Raw genomic sequence first — 21,004 nt, 5'->3', positions numbered from 1 at the left:
GACAGGGCCCTCAACTGTGTCCGGCCCATCTCCCACGCATCCGCCCTCACGCCTTCTCCTCCCTCCCAGAAACATGATAGGGTCCCCCTTGTCCTCACTTATCACCCCACCAGCCTCCGCATTCAAAGGATCATCCTCCGCCATTTCCGCCAACTCCAGCATGATGCCACCACCAAACACATCTTCCTTTCACCCCCCTTATCGGCATTCCGTAGGGATCGCTCCCTCCGGGACACCCTGGTCCACTCCTCCATCACCCCCTACTCCTCAACCCCCTCCTATGGCACCACCCCATGCCCACGCAAAAGATGCAACACCTGCCCCTTCACTTCCTCTCTCCTCACCGTCCAAGGACCCAAACACTCCTTTCAAGTGAAGCAGCATTTCACTTGCATTTCCGCCAACTTAGTCTACTGCATTCGTTGCTCCCAATGTGGTCTCCTCTACATTGGAGAGACCAAACGTAAACTGGGCGACCGCTTTGCAGAACACCTGCGGTCTGTCCGCAAGAATGACCCAAACCTCCCTGTCGCTTGCCATTTCAACACTCCACCCTGCTCTCTTGCCCACATGTCTGTCCTTGGCTTGCTGCATTGTTCCAGTGAAGCCCAACGCAAACTGGAGGAACAACACCTCATCTTCCGACTAGGCACTTTACAGCCTTCCGGACTGAATATTGAATTCAACAACTTTAGGTCGTAAGCTCCCTCCCCCATCCCCACACCCTTTCTGTTTCCCCCTTCCCTTTTTTTTCCAATAAATTATAAAGATTTTCCTTTTCCCACCTATTTCCATTATATAAAAAAAAAACCCCACTAGAGCTATACCTTGAGTGCCCTACCATCCATTCTTAATTAGCACATTCGTTTAGATAATATCACCAACTTTAATTTTAACACCTATGTGTTCTATTGTACTATTGTCGTTGACATCTTTTGATGATCTGCTTCTATCACTGCTTGTTTGTCCCCACAACCACACCACCCCCCCCTCCACCTCTTTGTCTCTCTATCTCTCCGCCCCCCCCACACACACACCTTAAACCAGCTTATATTTCAACTCTTTCTTGGACTCGCACGCAAGTTCTGTCGAAGGGTCATGAGGACTCGAAACGTCAACTCTTTTCTTCTCCGCTGATGCTGCCAGACCTGCTGAGTTTTTCCAGGTAATTCTGTTTTTGTTTTGGATTTCCAGCATCCGCAGTTTTTTTGTTTTTATAGACAAAAACTGAGCCTGAGCATTGTTATTATAGATGGTACAGCAGCTTCAAGCAATGTCCTGTTAAACTTAAATAACCAAAAACTGTTGCATTGCACTTCCATTAGCTTTGCTAAAATGGCATCTCAATGCCTAGGTCACCATTGAAATGCATTGAATGGAGTGACATTGCTGTATTTGTACGGCGTGGACGAACTAAACTTGTCATAGAGTTCAGCCCTGTCTATTCCTGTGTAAATACTCTCCTAATAATGTGTTAACTGTTAATTACAAGTGTGAAGTTTCCTTCCTTAAGATTTTAATTAGTATGGAAAAAATTTACATTGGAATATTTTTTCTTCTGACTCCTTTTCCTCTCAATCCAGTCTTTCTTCACTTTTTTTTCTGTACCTGCTTTGATATTGAATTCACCCATTCTAACTACATTTTTGCCGTAGTCCTTGTACTGCTACTTTCTCAATCTTTCAATCTGGTTAATCTGAGCAATCACTGGAGTTGCATACCCTGTTCATTCAAGTACCAGATGCCCAGTTTTCCTCTCTGACATTATTAGTTCACACTTTCAATAATTTGCTACTCAAAAAATTTTTAAAACTAAACGTGCAAGCGCACCTGCTGTTAGATTCCCTCACAGCAAAAGTCCAATGCTTTGTCAAGGTTTTTGTCCATTGTGTTAAAAATGACCATGGCCCATTTGACATTCTGAAGATTTGAGAAGCTTTGGTAAATTGGGGCATAAATTAGGACAAAAAATAGAAATTCTAAATTGAATAATGGATCTGAATATGTTTTTTGTAATGTGGTAAATAGCACTATAATTTTAACTATGATGAAAATACACAGGTTCTGGAATGAGACACAGCATGCTGGAGTTAATACCTTACAATATCTTACTCTTAAAAAATTAGGATTATGAAAATTTACCTTGCAATTATATTTTGGTTTGTTTGATGTGTCCAAACTCTAGGGAACAAATCCTGTATCATGATATGCCTATGTGCATAAAGATGATTAATAAAACCAAATTAATATAGATCTAAGAAGAAATAGCTGGAAACAGATTGACTTTTTGCCTATATATAGAAACTCAACACCATTGTCAGCATGTATTAGTTATTAAAATCACTTTACATACTCAATGTAATATTGTAGTTCTATTTCCAGTTTCAGTTACAATAGCTGAACTACTTTTCACAGTTGACTTTTCAAATCCAGAGGCGTATTTTTGTTTTATAGATTACTTTTGTATAATATTGTTTGTATGATCTTTACATAAAACTAGATCAAAAATACTAATATGTAATTGATTTTTTGAGAAGATTATTTAATAGTCATTTGTGTTGTCATCTGTTTCTTGCCACCACCACAGAATCCATCTGTAGAAATAGTTGAATACGGAATTAGCCCCTTATTTATTCATTAGTTTTATCCACCCTTCTCCCTGCAATCTGTCCTGAACGTTTTAAAGTTTGCTGTTTTATGTCCCTGTTTGCCTATTCCAAATAACTATTCAATCTGATAGTGCTTTCACATAGCAAGTGATAACCACAGAAATGTCAAGTTGAATATTAACATTCAAATTCTTATACCTTACATGTTATTTTAAAAATGCTTGATGTATATAACAAAAATTTAATTCATTCTTGAGAATTATTTATTAATTGTGTATTACTATGGATCTATCCATGTTAAATTCCATTTCTTAAGTTAAAAGCAAAATACTGCAGATGCTGGAAATCTGAAACAAAACAGAAAATGCTGGAAAAACTCAGCAGGTCTAACAGCATCCGTGGAGAGAAAACAGAGTTAAAGTTTTGAGTCTGTATGACTTCTTCAGAGTTGATGGTAACAATTTTCTGTTCTTGTTCCATCATTTTGTTCCATTACTTAAGTAGCCACTTATCTCTGCAAAACCATTTGTTTTCTTTCCAATGTCATTTACTTTCTGAAGGTACTGATATAGGGTTTAGGATTTCACTGATATCTCTCAAGTGGCTGTTATCGATGCATAAGCCTGAAAGATAAATGTCGACATGCCATTTTGGCTGCATTTGATGGCATTACACTTGAGTCTTAGTCTATTCTATCCCTACATTCACGTGTAATCATTTTCCAGAAGGGGCCACTTGACTTGCAATGAAGTAACTCAGGCTAGATGCCTTAGACAGGTCATGGTAGATTTAATAATGAGCAATGAGCCAGATTTAGTCAACAGCCTAACACTGTGTGAAAATTTATCTAATAGTGAGTGGGGAGGTGGGTGCGCGGGGAATGGGGAAGGAGAGTGAGTGACAAAGGAGGTTGGAAAAAGCTGCTGGTGACAATTCGCTACTTGTGGAGAGAGATTCCACAGGTTCATTGTTTCCTTCCTGGGCCTCCAAGATTGAGTGGCACGTCAAAACCATAAATCATATCATATACAGGGTCCTTAACGACATGAATTGCCAACCCTAAATGGCTGTGGCAAGATTAATTTATACTAACAAGATGAAGGAAAACTTTTAATTCCTTACCAGCCAAAATACTTAAATTAATTCTAATTGTTTTCCAGTTTGAGTTGCTTGTTGGAAAAAGTTGCTTTGATGCAATCCATTTTTCATTTAATTTCCCTCTATCACAATCCAAGGTATCTATAAAATCAGTCACCTTTTCATGTAATATTGAGGTAATCACTCAAGCTTTCTACGGCCACGGAACCAAAAGCAAATCAGAAATGGTACAACTAATATATGTTGGTAAGAAATTCTTGACGTTGCTCAGCATTTAGGTAAGTGTAAGGAGAGTTATAATAACCATTGACATCTTGATAGTTACTTGTTCTATTTAGCCAATGGAATGCAGTATTACTTTTTATTTGCATTTTTATTTGTGTTGGAACTTCATTTTGCATCATGGATTTGTAGCAGGAATCTTGAGCAATAATTAATATCAATATAAAATCTGTTTTTAAGCATGAGGAGCATGGCAACATTGTTGGAGTGACATTTATGATCAGTATGAAAACTAAACCCATGGAGGTGTGTTTACTTTTAAGAGACGAGATCAAAATGGATTAAACTTTTGAAGCAAAATGGGCAATTGTCAATGATAGTTGGACTGCAGTACAACTGAGCATATTTTAGAATTTCTTTTATTCATTCATAGTGTGTGGGTGTCGCTGGCTAGGCTAGCAGTTATTGTCCATCCCTAATTGCCCTTGAGAAGGTGGTGATGAGCTGCCGTCTTGAACTGCTGCAGTCAATGTAGTGCAGGTACACCCACAGTGTAGTCAGGGAGTTCTAGGATTTTGACCCAGTGATAGTGAAGGAACAGCGATATATTTCCAAGACAGGATGGTGAGTCGCTTGGAGGGGGACTTCTCGGTGCTGATGTTCCCATGTGTCTGCTGCCCTTGTCCATACTCCAGCAGATGAGCTTAAGAAAATAAAAACAAAATTCCTACAGTGAAATTTCGAAATTTATTTTCACTGGGCTGTACGTTTCAAAAATAAATGAGTAGATTTTTGCTAGTTATTGCCATTGAGTGATTAATAAGGGCATCATTGTTTGGGTTAACTATCCTTGCTTGAAATGGTTTGCTGTAATTCCATGGTAAATATTTTAATATTTCTGTTTGTGGTTACGGAATTATTGTAACAGTTCTACATTTTATTTATGTAAAGTAAAATCAGGACAGCAAAGAAATAAAGGGAAACATCTGTCAATGATACTTCAATTGTTAATTTTACAAATTGCACAGATAGAGGGGGTGAGTGATGCAGCAGTTAGATCCTGGCATACCAACATAACATTGAATTCATCTCTAGTTAATGGATTGATGGTCTGCTCTTTATTGGGAAAGTGCTGCATTCACCTCTAGTAGCATCCTCAACTTGAATACCAATTTCAAATGTGCAAAAATTATAACCCCAAAAGTCATGCTTTGTTAGATGCAAGACAATTGTAAAATATGTGGTTCTTGGCTGAAACCTGAAACTGATGAGTACCAAGGAAATAATTCAACTGACATCACTCTTTACATAATTAATAACAATTAACCTTTGTAATCTTTGAAGAGACAAAGCATGATGCATGTGTGATATTGAACCCTGTCTTCAGTAAATGGCTTATATGATTTACCATGAGCAACAGCATGGGTAAGTAACTTAAGTTATGGCTGTGCATGTTTCCTATTTGTCAGTGCCATTTTGGTGTTATGTTTTAATTGGCTCAAACTTAATATCCCTAAAAGAGCAACTTAAGTTTTGTAATTAAATGTCAAGAAAATATGAAAATATGCTCTTCATTAAAGAGCCGAAAGTGAAAGTCGAATTGCTCAATTCCTTTCAACTAAACCATTTTGACCACCATATTGTTTGTTAGTACACACTTTTAACAAGTTCAATAATTCATAATACAATGTATTATTACTCATCTAATTCCCAGTGAGCTCTGATAGAACCCTACAAAATGTTTTCCATGGGAGGCTTACTCCTGTTTTGGCATTTTGACCCACAGTTCCAATTCACAGAAGTATAAGATCGTGCATGGCTGGAAAAGACTTGTAATCCATCTGACCAATCCCTGTGTCTAGTAAATATCATAGTTTATAATACCTCTCTCCGCTTACTTTTTCCAGATACTAATTCAGTTCATTCTTGAATTTGCAGCAACAGTTAATGCCCCACTGACTCCTTGGCAGTCCTATTTCATAATTCTACCAACCTCTGCAATGGCCCATGCAATCTAAATTGCCTTGTGGCCCAACCAAATATGAGTTTCCACATTCAATGGACTGGAGGGAAGTTAAATAAATTCTAGTTTTCTAGTTTGCATTGGAATAGGAAAATATTACTTGCATATACACATATACCTTTACTTTTAGGCATGTGATTATTGGTGTTGATGTCATTTGTTCTTCTTTGACTGCAGTTTATTACCTTTCAAATTGTTGTGTAACTTTGTGGATCCAGGCATGGAGCTTTGCCAAATACTACCCGATATAACCTATATAACAGTAATATACATGATTGTATCCAATGTTATACACATTCATAACATTATTTAAATTATGTATATGCATTTTTTCTGTAATCAAATATTGTTAATGTTATATCATTTATATGTCACCTTTACATGTATAATACTAATAATTATCTGACTTAACTGTGACGATTGAATTGGAAACTTTGATTTAAAGAAACAAATTGTACAGATGTAACCCCTCTGATTTGATACAGCAGTTTTTCTGGAGTCTAATACATTAGACCAGACTCATTCGCAGATTGATTGCCTTGCTTGGTTGAATTGGTGAGCTTCGAGCTTGCTCGTTGCTCCTTTGGTCAAGCATAAAATTGACAAGGAAAGAAAAGCAAAGTTAACTATCCTGCATAAGCTATAGAAGAAATTTTGTATTGGATCCGTAAGCAAAAATATGTTTTGGGAGATTAGTTAACAATTTAAATGGTCCTTATAAGCAAAATCATTTTTTTATTTGTTCTCAAAACATGGGGGACACTGGCAAGTTTGCATTCAGTGCTCTCAGAAGGTGTTGGTGGGTCACCTTGAACTCTTACATACTGAATTATGTACATAAAAGTACCTCTAGAATTGAAGAAAATTCCATGAATTATTTTAAAATCTGGAAAAAGTGAAAACTTAAACCAAATGGTTTTAAAATATTACCTAAAGATGTGTTTTTGTTCTCTTTGCTATCATTTGTTCCCTTGACAGTGTTTTTGGATTATTTGACTGGATAATTAAATGTTGATACATTGGTATCATAAACTGTGACAAAAATTGAAACTATTTCAAATGTTGCTCACTAAAATTTAGTTAACAAGTGAGATCACAGAATCTTTACAGTGGATATCATTATTAGGAACTGCTTGGATAAGTTATCTTCAAACTGCCCAATTACCATGATTTTCATATCATATCTGCTTATAAAACTTGTGAATATTGGGCCATAGTGAGCTTTTGAAAGGGCCGCATAAGCATTGGTGTGCTGCAACACTTGACGCTCTATATATGTGTGCTAAAAATAACAGGATGTTGAGTTGCATCTGAAATTTGTCACAATTACTTCTTGGTCAATATGGCAGAAAATACCCCCCCTTTTGGGCCTAGTGTGAGCCGGAGGCCCAAATAATAAATTTCTCGTGTGAATGCTGATATTGCACATTGTTTAATCAAGCCCATAACTATATTTTCTATAACAGCAAAATACTGCAGATGCTGGAAAACTGAAATAAAAGGACAAAATGCTGCAAGCACTCCGATCTGGTGGAATTTGTGCGGAGAGAAATAGTCAACATTTCATGTCGATATTTTTTATATTGACTTAGTTTTAGGCAAATGTTAAGCTATGGAATATTTACCATTGATGTCAGTCATAAGCTTTGAACCTTATAACAATGATTTTTTAAAATATAACTGAATAGTTGATTTTATTTTTAAGAACTTGTGTCTGCAAACTAAAATATTCCTTGAAGTCTGTTGTTTAATTCTGTGTTTTAACCTCATTGAATTGATTAGACCATTGTAAGTGGAGGATAAGGCAGAAATTAAAAGCAATGATTATAAAGAAAACTTTGACTTGTCCACTCATTTGCAACCCGGTGCACATAATCAAGAGTAATTGTTCTACTTTATTTAGTGACATTTCTTCCTTTCCAGGATGATATTTACATGTATGGAGGAAAAATTGATACTGATAATGGAAATATCACAAATGAACTGTGGATCTTCAACATCCCCACTCTATCATGGACTAGAAAAACTCCAACAGTTCTAAACCCTGGCCAACAATATGATGTGGAAGGGCACTCGGCACATATCATTGAAATGGACAGTGGGGATGTCATCATGATTATCATTTTTGGATATTCTGCACTTTATGGTTACATAAATAGTGTTCAGGAATACAATATAAGTAAGTAATTTGTGTAAGTGTTTTGAATGTCTGAAATATATTGTGAAATCAGTTCATCAGAAAAATCTCATCATTGACGAAAATGAACCAAAGCCTTTTAACAAAGTGATAAAACAGATTTTGTGGTAGTAATGACAACCAAACTGTCAGTGTTTACTGTCATTATTGCTCTGGAACTGAGCAACTTCTCGAGTTAGCACATGTGCAGTTAAACGTGGAAATCCAGAAGAAGATGCCAATGATTCTGTGCTCTACCAGGAGTGTGCTGTTGAGGCCCGCCCACTTTGAAATCAATTAGATTTCATTGAATTGACAAGATATTCCAAATGTACATTACTAGCCTTACTGTAAAAACCCTTGAAAAAATTGCACTTTGTTAAATGCGGTGTAACTGGAGCTGGAATGGCTCTGTGGATAGTTCCCTGTCCTCTGAGCAGGAAGGCTGTGGGTTCAAGTCTCACTCCAGGACTTGTTGGCTACTAAAAAACCTAGCTACTGGTGCAGGCATGTTAATCCCCAGCCCAGAAAAATGGGGAGGATTGGCAGCAGGAAGGGCAATTGGCTGTAAAAACACCCACCAAATCCAAAAAAAGCTGATGGTTGATATGAAGGAGATCAAACAGCACTCTGGCAACCCCATGAAACAAGGGATTAGCTGAATGAGAAAGGAAGGAAGGAGGTTGAATGACGTGTAACTGGGTTTTTAACAACATACAAAGTTCATAATTACTGCTAAGCAGCCACACTGACCCTTAGATTTTTTTAATGTTTGCTAAATGTCATGTTTCATCATTATGATAATTGTTTTTATGTTTATGCTATCTTAGATTCTACCTTTAATCTTCTGCATATCCCAATTATTTATTTCACAACTTATAAAACTTAAAAATTACAAGTGACGGACTTCAGTGGTTGTTTCTTCCTGTTTCTTTTGCCTGTGAGAACACTTCAATGAGATTGGCTACTTACCCTGCTTGATGACATCACTGTTGCTGGACACCTGGAGATTCCCTTAATTTGGTGCCAGAAACAAACTGCTGTATGGAAAGGGAAAACTCATGCTACCAGGATTTCCAGATCTTTGTGGACAGCTTTATTGAGATCAGCCGAGCGCAGAAGCTTTGCCGCTGACCACAAGATCCAATCCAATATAGTAATTGAGAATCTTTTAGCAATTTACAGTTAAAGCCTTTAATTTCTAACCAGTTCCTTTCTTTACAGCAAACAGTAGATATTGTATAAAATCCCTCTAATTCTGGGCAGCAGAAGTAAGCAGGTTTGTTCATGTCTGGCAGGAAGATCCTCCCATCATATGTAAATCAAGTTCCTTGTATAACTAGTTTGAGGAAAAATTCTTAATCACTGGCTGCAGTACCAGGAATGGATAATGTCTTTAATTTTAAAAAAGGCCTTATTTTTTCTTTTAAATATAAGGCAGGGAATCCTTTGCTCTTAAGTGGTAAGGCCTGCAATTAAAGCTTACTCTGAGGAGGAGAGCTGCTACCCAACAATGTGGAAAAACCTGAAGAACCTTTTTTTAGTTTTACTATTCTTCACATCGGAAGCCTTTTGCTGGCAGTTATCTCTGGTTCACCAAATAGATAATTTCTACATCCTTGCATTTATGTGTATGGATAGATAACTCAGTAGATGATAGTATAATTCCAAATAACATAGAGTTCGAAAATGAGTATGTTGCAGATGCGTTATACAGAATAATGTGGCACTGTTTGGATATTGTTAATTGGTCGATGGTCTCTTTGAATTGAGGATGACATCTGTCAGGCTTGGTGAGACTTCAGATGACTGAGGATTCAAGCTCTGCGTCCACATGTTCTTCCGCAGTGCACAAGGGAGTGGAAATCGCAGCCCTGGGTTGACTTCCTTCTCCTTTCTCTGGTGCTGCTGTTCCACCTCGCTGCTGAGTCGCTGAGCTTCAAAGTGGCTTGCACCTTGATGGACCAGGTGGTGCCATGCATAGCGATGGGCAACATTCTCCTCCCAGTTCGTGGTGTTAATGCCTCTGTGCTTTAGGGTGACCTTGAGCGTATCCTTATACCTTTTCCTTTGTCTGCCCTTTGAATGTGATACTGTTGGCAATCATCTAAGATTTGTGTTGTATTAGTGGTATAATCATACAGCAGTGGGGTAAAGCCAGATCAATGAACTATCTGCTAACATTAAATTGTTTGATAAAGCCATTTCATGTTTAAGTTTTTGTTGCAGAGATATTGCTGTATATTTGAAAATGAAATAGCCTGTGTGTACTTTGTGAAAGCAATTGGAATGATTTTACTCTGTAGTTATACCACATATTCTGTGTTGATGCAAAGCTGTTTGGTATTTATTTGGGTATTTATTTAGGTATTCAAAAGGGAATTGTATTGCTACCGAAAAGAGAGAATGTGCAAGGTTACAGGGTTAAGGCAGGGGAGTGGGATTTGGTAGAATGCTCTTTCAGAGAGCCAGTGCACACTCAATGGGCCGAATGGCCTCATTCTACACTGTATGGATACTGTGATACTATGTTTCAGTTTACTTGGAGTCCGAGGCTTCTGGCAACATGCACTTTTACATGTATATTGTTGTTCGGAGCTATGGATAGTGATGGTAGAGGCTCCAACTTTCTTTCCATCACAAGGAATCTTTCCTGCTCTTACTGCCTGCCATTGGCATGTGTTGGAAGGATTTGCAGAGATATCAATCTGTTTGGCTGCTCTTTGAATGCATCTTCCTTACCCTTCAGTCCTGGGACGGGACTCAAACCCAGAGCTTCTGGCTCAGCGGCTGGGATACTACCTACTGTGCCACAAGTCCATTAGTTTACTGCTTTACACTGATGCAAAATATGTAGTCTCACTGCCTTATTAAAATTATGACAGCAACTAGTTTGTTTGTTGAGTTGGCTTTTTCAACTGTCACCACTTCACTTATTTTATGGGTTATCATAGCTTAAATCAAAATAGTTATCAGAGTCATTTTAATAATTGCATTTCAGTTTATTTGTTGAAAATTAAGATGAAGTGTGGTAAACTTAAACCATAGAATGCAAAGATTATCACTTGGTAGTGCAGAACTTGAGTATTGCTGAAGAATATATGCTGTTGAAGTTTTTGGTCCTGCACTTAGGGCAGACACAAGAACTACACGTAGGCGTATGAACCATACAAATGAATAATGTGGCATATGAGTTTCAGTGCTGGTGTGATGCCAGTTACATAGGCCATATATCCCATTGACTGTTGGATCGTATCAAACAGCGCGTCCCTTCAGCTGTTTGCAATAGGCAGAATACTGACCATATTCAACCAACCCTTGCTTGCAAAGCTTAGAACATAATGTCTAACATTAGATGCGATTCTGTGATTGGGCAGCACCTGCTGAACTATCCCGATTACGCTAAGAATTACGCTAACAACCAATTTATGATCATTAGTTGGGCTTGCAATGTGGCTCATATACGCTTGCTAGAAACTACCTACATTCATATGCAGGGACTTGTCCTCTGCAGGCAAAAGGAATATTATCAGACATTGCACCATTTTTGAATAATCAAAAGCATGGAGGACAATAGCTCCCTGGTGCATTTGCCATGGCGACGTGTCTTGGTCAATCACTTGCCAGTCAATCAGCACCCTTTTCTCATGCAGTATTGTTGTGGTAAAAAGATGAGACCATGAAAATTTTATAGTAAGCAAAGGTTTTATTCAAGCATATGCTGGGAGGACACAGCCTGGTTCTACAGTCTGTCTCTCTCTGACACCAAGGCTGCATAGCATATTTATATCTTTCAGTTATCACATTCCACTATACTTACTAATACAATCTCCAGTAACATACCTAATGAGCAGAATTATTCAGGCTGCAGATGTCACATCATGTCACTGGGAAGTTGGGAAATGCCTCCCAATCGGTGCTCTTATTGCCCTAACATTTGTTTACCCATCTTGTAAAGATCATTAAGTTTTATGACTTGTGATTATTAGTTGGGTTCCCACAGTACCATACCCATCATGCCTATGTGTTGGCTATATTTCCCATCATGCTTAGAAAGAGCTCTCATGACAAATACTTAAAGCTATGAATGCTGATAACTACATTTGACTACTTTAGAAGCTGTCAATGCATACCTTAATATCAATTTTAATATTGAATTATTCCAATTACTCCACTTCAGTAGAAATTGTTTTTCCCTTTAAAATTTGACATTCTTGCAACTGTCCTAATGAGTGCAAGATGAAAAGCTTCAACAGCATATCTCTCTTCAGCAATGGAAAGATTGGATAATTTGTATTATGCATACTAGAAAATAGTTATTCATCTCTGTTTAATCTTAAATGTTCTGCAAACTGGTTTTTGATGCACAGAGGAAAGAATGGTTTCAGTTAGCTGAACTGTTGTCTGTTTGAATTCCAACTGAGTCAGTTTCTGCAGCGAGTTGTCTTCACTGTGCTGCATGTCAGGGATGAGAGAAGACTATTTGGCTCTTCAAGGTTCATCTTTAATGTAACACTCTCCCATCACAGCATCTAACTTTTCTTGAATCAAGCCAACATTTTTGACTCTTCTAATCTGCAGATTATTCCAAACATTTATAGCTCTTTAAATAAATACTTACATTTATATAAGCATCTTATTACATGTAAACCTCTTGAATTGTTTGAGGCAATGAATTATTTTTGGAATAAGAGCAGTGATTGTCCCTTAGTGGACATATGCAAGAACCATTCTTTGCCAGCAATGTAATGAATGGATGAATTGTTGATCTTTTTTGCTGTATATAAGCGTTCAAGATGCTGGGAGAACTCCTTGCTTTTCTTTGAATAGTGTTATGAGGTCTTGCACTGTTTGCCTGTGCATGAAGGCAAGTTCTCAGTTTTATGTTGGGCCTGAGGGACAGTGCATCCAACAGTGCAGTATCCTCTATGTACCGTATCTTAGATTTTACACTCAGGCCTTTATATGGGACCAAAAACAACAGCTTTCTGAGAAAGGTGTGTGCGCTACCAACTAAGTCAAACAAACAAACTAAAACTGCTCCGCCTGACCTTTATTTTAATCAAATTTCATTTTAGTTACATTTCATTTCATTAATTTCCATTTTTATTTCCCAGTTCCACTGTTGTGACTTGATCTGAAATAAAAATCTGAATTTTCTGCGCACTATCTCATAAACCTAAATGAAGCTCCTTCTCTATCCACCTTCCACTACTCACCACTCCCCCCACCCAATGCACGCCAATTACTTTTCTTTCTTACAGCTCATCATCTTTATATTTCAATAGTTGCCAACAATTGATTTTGGAGTGGAGCTTTTCTTTCTCTTATTTGTGCTGTAAGTGCTGAAATAGAAGGAATAGCTGATTTTAGGATTGCTAACCTTGGTCCATAATTCAGCTGTTGTACCTATTTGAAATATGTCAACACATTTACAAAAGAAATAAGCTGCAGTAGGTTAAATGATGACATATAATTATATATCATCAGTAAGTAAAATTAACCTTTGTTTTTGTAAAGCTGTTCATGTTTTGATTTGCTAATAGTCCTTAAAAATAACCTGAAATCCGCAGTTGCTGTATTGGAAATATGAATAAGTAAAATACATTTTAAAAAAAAGTTACAAAAAATGGAGCAAGGTATTGTAATTTTGATTGCAATTGCTTGGTCACTATAGAGGATGCCTGGATCTTGACCTTTGGTTTGAGGCTATGCAAAATCAATTTAAAATTTTGTGGTTGTTTAGGAAATTTAGATTGCAAGTGAAAGTGAATAAATTGAAGGTTTCAAAAGCCAGTGATTTATTATAGAAGTTGTAGAATGGTACACTGCATAAAGAGGCCATTTTGCCCTTTGTAACTATCTGTCCCTTTGGTAGGGGTAGCCAACTAGTTCTGCTACCCGGCTCTTTCTCCATAGACTTGCAAATGTTTTCCTTGAAATATTTGTCTAATTTCCTTTTTAAAGTTCCTATTGAATCTGCTTCCATGATCCTGTCAGACAGTGTGGGCAGAATTTTGCTGTCGGCGAGCAGGGGACGGGGCCCGTTTGCTGATGCGGGATGACATCAGACGGAACCCCTGACTTCATCCCGCTCCATTTAAATTTTTAGGAAGGTGGGGGCACAGCCAAATCAGCTGTGCGCCCGCCGACCTGTCAATGGCCAATTGAGGCCATTGACAGGATCATTTAAACAATTAAAGGACCTGCCCGTCCAAACTTAAGGTTGGCGGGCAGGCCAGGAGCCTTGACAGGCAATAGAAAAAACATGAAACCTCATCCACCGGTGGGATGAAGTTTCATGTAGGGATTTAAAAAGTTTAGTAAACTTATTACGTAAATTATGAACATGTCCCATCTCATGCGACATTGTCACATGAAGGGGACATGTTAGGGAATTTTTTTTCTTCTAATTTTCATATTTTTAGAAGTGTAAGCGATCTCCTTGAGGCAACACTCTCATTTTTAGGGATTCCCCCCCACGCCTGCACAGGAAGCACATAGCACTTCCCACCGGACATCGCCTTAATTGGCCCGTCCACGTAAAATGGCGGCAGGGCCCGCTTCTCCGGCGGGGATCGGCTCCCCGCCTGCCGGAGATTGGGTTGGACCCGCCCGCCTGGCAGGCAGAAAATTCTGCCTTGTATTCCAGATGGCTTTAACATGCTTTTATTTTAAAGTTTCCTTGTCACTTCTTTTTGCCAATTGCCTTAAATCTGAGACCTGACCATACTATCACAGGAAATAGTTTTTCCATCAAAACATTTCATGATTTTGAACATGCCTAACAAATCTCTGAAACATCTCTGCTCCACTACAACAACAATTTGTATTTATACCATGCCTTTAAAACATCCCAAGTGTTTCACAGGAATGTCATAAAATGAAAGTTGACACTGAACCACATGGATGGGACCAATAACTTAAATCTTGGTCAAAGAGGTAGATTTTAAGGAATATTGTGAAAGAGGAACGAGAGGTAAAGAGGTGAAGAGGTTTGGGGGAGGGGGGGAAATTCCAGAACTTAACATTCTGGTAAACCTCTTTGGTTTTATTTGCTGTTATACAATTGCATGAAACTCACAGAGAAACATTATAATTGAGTATCACAGTTAAATATTAACACTTTATTGTTTATAGTTTAAATGTTTTGCTTAAATTTAAGTTGGTGGATTGTATCTGACTACAATTATTTGATTTTGGTGCTGATTTAAATTTACCAACCTAAATTGCAATACGAGTAAGCAGAGTAAAATTTATAGAGGAATTGAAATGGAATTAAGTACAGTAACTATCTTGCCAAAGCACTTTTTGTTTTCATGATTTTTAATCATTGCATAAGTGGGAGATCAAGAGGATCAGCATTTATACTGCATTATGAGTAAAGCAATAGAAAATTCTGTTATAGATCACATTGAGACTCAATTAATATTTTTGTGGAAATGCTGATCTATTGCGCATTGGACTGTTGATAATTATTAGAAAGGATTAACCCTTAAAACACTAGTTGCAGTAAAATATTTCTGTGTGGTAAGGTTTAAAAATGATCTTTATTTGTGGATAGAAAAACAATGTAAAATAGTATGCACTAATATTGATGGACTTTTAAACTAGTTTTATTTCTTGTCCAGAGACCAACACATGGTTAGTGACAGAGACCAGAGGTGCGATAGTCCAGGGTGGATACGGGCACAGCAGTGTTTACAATGCAATGACAAAATCGATTTATGTGCACGGAGGATACAAAGCGTATACAAACAATAAATATGGCTTAGTGGATGATCTCTACAAGTACACAGTAAATAGTCGTACTTGGTAAGTGGAACAGTTAAGCATCCATTCAGTTGATTTTTGTTGCAGCATTTGATTTGAAGTAGAAATGCTTAAATTGTGGTGGGGATCTGAATATAGTTGAAGCATTGAATCCGTTTTCTGTTCTTTATGTCTTAGAGTGCTAGACAGGAAAGTTGCAAATACTTTGCTTATGAAAGCTTACGTATTTAAGGTTTTTCAATAAAATGTTGCATTTGGCTATATTTATTACTTGTGCATTTATGAGTTGATTTTATTTTAGTAGTTTGAGAGATTTTTCAACTGTATAGTGATAAAGTAATTTGCTGCAAAACTGACAAGCAACTTTACTGCATTCAGGAAAGTAATCCTTTTTTTTCAACACATTTCTAGTTTAATTTTATTTGCCCACCTGTCCACTTCTCTGGACACAATCGTTTAGGAGCATCTTTCTCATTAATTTTAAATACATTTAGGAATAAAATGAAAATGGGCGAGGTAGGGCCCGTTAAGCTTTTATGATTTTAGCTTTCAGCAATTTTTTAAAATCAAGGTGGAATGCCGAAGATGTAGAATCTTTGTACAATATGAATATGTAATATATGCTCAGGGGTCTTTTGACTATTTATTATTAGCCCAATTTCAAGAGTTTTTTTTATTGCTTTCAGAAAGCCATATATTATTGTGGCTCTCAAAGGTCTCACAGTGCTGCACAATTGATGAATTGTTTGAAATGCAGTTGTGTAATATAAAACTTTTTAATCAATCATAATATTGAATTATTATTTCTGTGAGTGATTGAAATAATTTTGGAAAGTCATAATTATACTTCTGTTGATGTGTGTGAGAGCAGCTTGTTTTGACACTTGGATATATCTGGTAAAATGTCCTAGTTTTGTGACACACAGTGTGTTTATAGCTTCCTTAAGTATTAACCCCATGAAGTTATGAATCAGTTGCAGAACTCTAAAAAGGTTGTCAATGAGATGAATCGACAAAGATCTACTCACTGAACAAGAATTCCCTGATAATGTGAGAGAAATGACAGCCTTTTATGAGATTAAGATTTCCACACACAATTGATTATGATGTCAGTATTATGACTGAAAAACTAAAGTACTGTGCTGAACCTAAATGGTACAGATCTTTGGATCAAAATGACTTAAAACACGCACTTTAAATGTGTACTTGTGTAAAAGTAATTCTTATTGTATTGCTATAAATTAAATTTTAATGAGTTCATTCTTGCACTTGCATCTGATCAGTAATCTGATGTGTGATAATGTATATTTGAATCAGTTACACAGGAGGTTAGCAAATTTATATTTATTCTCTGAAAGCCTAAAAAAAATTTAATAGAGGTTTGAAATATTCAATGGTGTTTTATACAGTTTAATAGCAAGGTGCTTAGTTTGACTATTTTCAACACTTGAAATTATATTTTAGTTTCATTTAAGGAACACAGTTATTTTTAAAGAATATTGACATTGAAACCGGCAATGTTTAGGGGCATGATGGTACTGGCTAGAGGTAGATTCTGCAGTAGAACTACTTTATGCTGGGCTTCCGCTCAGTTTAATATATGTTACGGTTTCTTGTGAGCAAGGATGGCATTCCTGCTTCTACTTCCTTTCAAACTAAAGCCATAGTGGGAGAAGATCCTACTGGCCTTCCTGAGCAGCAAAGAATTAACCCTTAATGGTTGCATTTTCAGGACTGTGTGAGCTTAAGGGTGTCTCCATGACGTATTGGGTGGTCGGTGTGGTTAAATAGGAGATAAGTAGCAGGATTTACTGAGAAGTTGAGGAATATTTTGGGAGAAAAACTAAAACCATGGAAAAAGTTGACAACTGATGGCAAGAAACTGGAATGCAGTTAGCAGATTAAAATTACATTTTGGTGGCCAACATGTTTCTTTTCCCTGGGCTTTTGGAAGTGATATTACCATGGCATATTTAATTATTGCCAGTAGTAAGGATTTCTTCCATGAACTGCTTTTTGAAGAATACAGGCTGTGAATGTGTTTCCAGTGTGAGGATTGATATTTGAACCATTCAGCTTACTTAGCTACTGTGAGAATGAACTCCCCATTGTTGACATCAGTTGAAGAGTCTCCTGCACAGTGAAAATATTAGATATATCTGGAAGAATTGAATGAAGTTATTTCATTTTTAGACTGGATCCATTTGTTTAATGACAGATGGCAGTTTTGACCAAGGATGTGAATTCAAACCTCAGCTCAGCCTAGAATCATATCTTTTGGGTGCAAACATCACCCAAAGTTTACTTATTGAAATGTAATCAGTAGTGGGGAAATGCTTGAGTCTATTATAAAAGACATGGTAACAGAACACTTGGAAAGCATTAACGGAATTAGACAAAGTCAGCATAGGTTTATGAAAGGGAAATCATGCTTAACTAATCTATTGGAGATTTTTTGAGGATGTAACGAGTAGAACAGATAAGGGAGAACCAGTGGATATGGTAATTTTGGATTTCAAGAAGGCTTTTGATAAGGCTCCACATAAGAGGTTAGTGGGCAAAATTAAAGCACATGGGATTGGGGGTAATATACTGGCACGGATTGAGAATTGGTTGGCAGATCGGAAACAGAGAGGGAATAAATGGGTCTTTTTCCAGATGGCAGGCAGTAACTAGTGGTGTATCTCGTGATCAGTGCTTGGGCTCCAGCTATTCACAATATATATCAGTGACTTGGATGAGGAAATCAAATGCAATATTTCCAAGTTTGCTGATGACACAAAACTAGGCAGGGCTTTGAAGAGGATGCAAGGAGGCTTCAGGGCGATTTTGACAAGTTGTGTGTGTGGGCAAACACGTGGCAGATGCAGTATAATGTGGATAAATGTGAAGTTATATGCTTCAGTGTGAAAAACAGAAAGGCAGAGTATTATTTAGATGGTGATATATTGAGAAATGTGGATGTACAAAGGGATCTGGGTGTCCTTGTGCACCAGTCAATGAAAGTAAACAGGCAGGTGCAGCAAGCAATTAGGAAGGCAAACGGTATGTTGTCCTTCAATGCAAGAGGATTTGAGTTCAGAAGTAGGGATTTCTTACTGCAGTTATACAAGGCCTTGGTGAGACCACACTTGGAGTATTGTGTGCAGTTTTGGTCTCCCTACCTAAGAAAGGATATACTTGCCATAGAAGGAGTGCAGTGAAGGTATACTAGGCTGATACCGGGGATGGCAGGACTGTCGTATGAAGCGAGATTGGCTTGATTGGGCCTATATTCACCAGAGTTTAGAAGAATGAGAGGGGATCTGATTAAAACGTATAAAACCCTAACAGGGCTAGACAGACTGGATGCAGGGAGGATGTTAACCCCTGGTTGGGGAGTCTAGAACCAGGGGCTACAGTCTCAGGATATGGGGCAGCTCATTTAGGACTGAGATGAGGAAACATTTCTTCACTCAGAGGGTGGCCAACCTGTGGAATTCTCTACCACAGAAGGCTGTGGAGGTCAGGTCACTGAGTATATTTTGTAAAGAAATTGATCATTTTTTGGATATTAATGGCATCAAGGGGTATGGAGAGAAAGCGGGAATATGTCGTTGAGATAGAGGATCAGCCATGATCATATTGAATGGCGGAGCAGGCTCAAAGGGCTGAATGGCCGACTCCTACTCCTAGTTTTATGTTTCTGTGTTTGACTCCTGAAGTGTGAAGGGCAAAACGTGTTTGCATTCACGAGTTTTCTTCAGTTGCGCTTGTGTGTGTAAATCTGTGTCATGCATGGACTTGGCAGGCTCACATTCCCTGTTATAAAATTGTTACCATGGACAACTGAAGGAATAGGTGATGTACAATTGAATTTGGGAAAAATAGGTAAATAAAGCTCCAATTTAAAAAAAACTCTTGAAGATTAATGTGGCAGCCAATCCAAAATGACCAGTCAGCAAATGTGCTTTTATTTTTGAAGAAAGGAGAGAAATCAATGAATTGTCTCAAAATATTTAATTTAAGAGAAATGTAATTTAACAATTCACAAAAGTGATTAAAATGACTCTTGTCTATTGTGTGTTTGAAATGCCTGTAACAATGTTTTCAGTTGGAGGCCTGTTCCTCTCCAGAAATTCTCAGGCTGCAGTCCCAGGGGCTTCCAGAACCATCACTGGCAGGTGCAGTACTTAGCCACAGTTGCTTATTGAACGCAGCAGAAAGTATTAGCTGCATTCAGATATAATTTAATTTTTAATGCCATTGTAAGTAGTCACTTGGTAGTACAGAACTTGAGTATTGCTGAAAAAAGAGACATGCTGTTGAAGCTTTTTGTCTTGCACTCATCAGTACAGAAGCAAGAATATCAAATTTCAAAGGGGACAGTATTTTAAACGACATTTGAAAAGAATGCTGATTGGTTGGCAAGTGGACTCTGGTTGAGGCATTGTCATGGAAAACACATCAGGGAGCAGTTATCCCCCAAACTTTTGTTTTAATTCAAAAAAAGCAAATTAACGCTGGTTGAGGCATTGCCATGGGGAATGCACCATGTAACAGTTGCTCCCATGCTTTTGTTTAATTAAAAAAGGTGCAATTCCATCTGTTTGCTCAGGACAGGGCCCTTTGTGTGAATATACATAGCTGCTAGCATGTGTAAGTGCGCCAGATTGCGAGCTCGACTGACCTTAAATTGGGTGTTAATGTAATGCTTAGCACACTTGGGATGTTCATAGAATCACATCTAATGTTGGACACTGTTTGCAAGCATCAGCTGGTTGAGTACACTCGCATGTGCCACAGATCCCTTGAAGAGGATGCTGAACTGGATCAGACAACAGATGGTAGCAAGTTGTCTCTTAAAAGTCTGCGAAAAGTCTGTGATTAGCAGCCAGCGTGGTGAATGGCAAGCACCGTTCCTTTGCTGGTAACTGCTAAGTCAGAGTAATTTTATGAAATTATAATGGAAAATGTTGATGGTAAAAACAAAAAAACTGCGGATGCTGGAAATCCAAAACAAAAACAGAATTACCTGGAAAAACTCAGCAGGTCTGGCAGCATCGGCGGAGAAGAAAAGAGTTGACGTTTCGAGTCCTCATGACCCTTCGACAGAATTTGAGT

At 37.7% G+C, this 21,004-nt stretch overlaps 1 protein-coding gene across 1 annotated transcript in view; it reads left to right on the top strand.

Moving 5' to 3' along the window:
- Positions 1-21,004, top strand: part of atrnl1b (attractin-like 1b) — a 1,080,114-nt gene that overhangs the window by 144,241 nt on the left and 914,869 nt on the right. The window contains exons 8-9 of the mRNA XM_041209279.1: positions 7,876-8,131; positions 15,760-15,943. Coding sequence (XP_041065213.1) covers positions 7,876-8,131; positions 15,760-15,943 — 440 coding nt within the window. The remainder of the gene's footprint in view (positions 1-7,875; positions 8,132-15,759; positions 15,944-21,004) is intronic.

The sequence above is a fragment of the Carcharodon carcharias genome, chromosome 17 (genome assembly GCF_017639515.1).
Source record: "Carcharodon carcharias isolate sCarCar2 chromosome 17, sCarCar2.pri, whole genome shotgun sequence".
Taxonomy (NCBI): domain Eukaryota; kingdom Metazoa; phylum Chordata; class Chondrichthyes; order Lamniformes; family Lamnidae; genus Carcharodon; species Carcharodon carcharias.
This window is presented reverse-complemented; position numbering and strand designations above follow the sequence as displayed.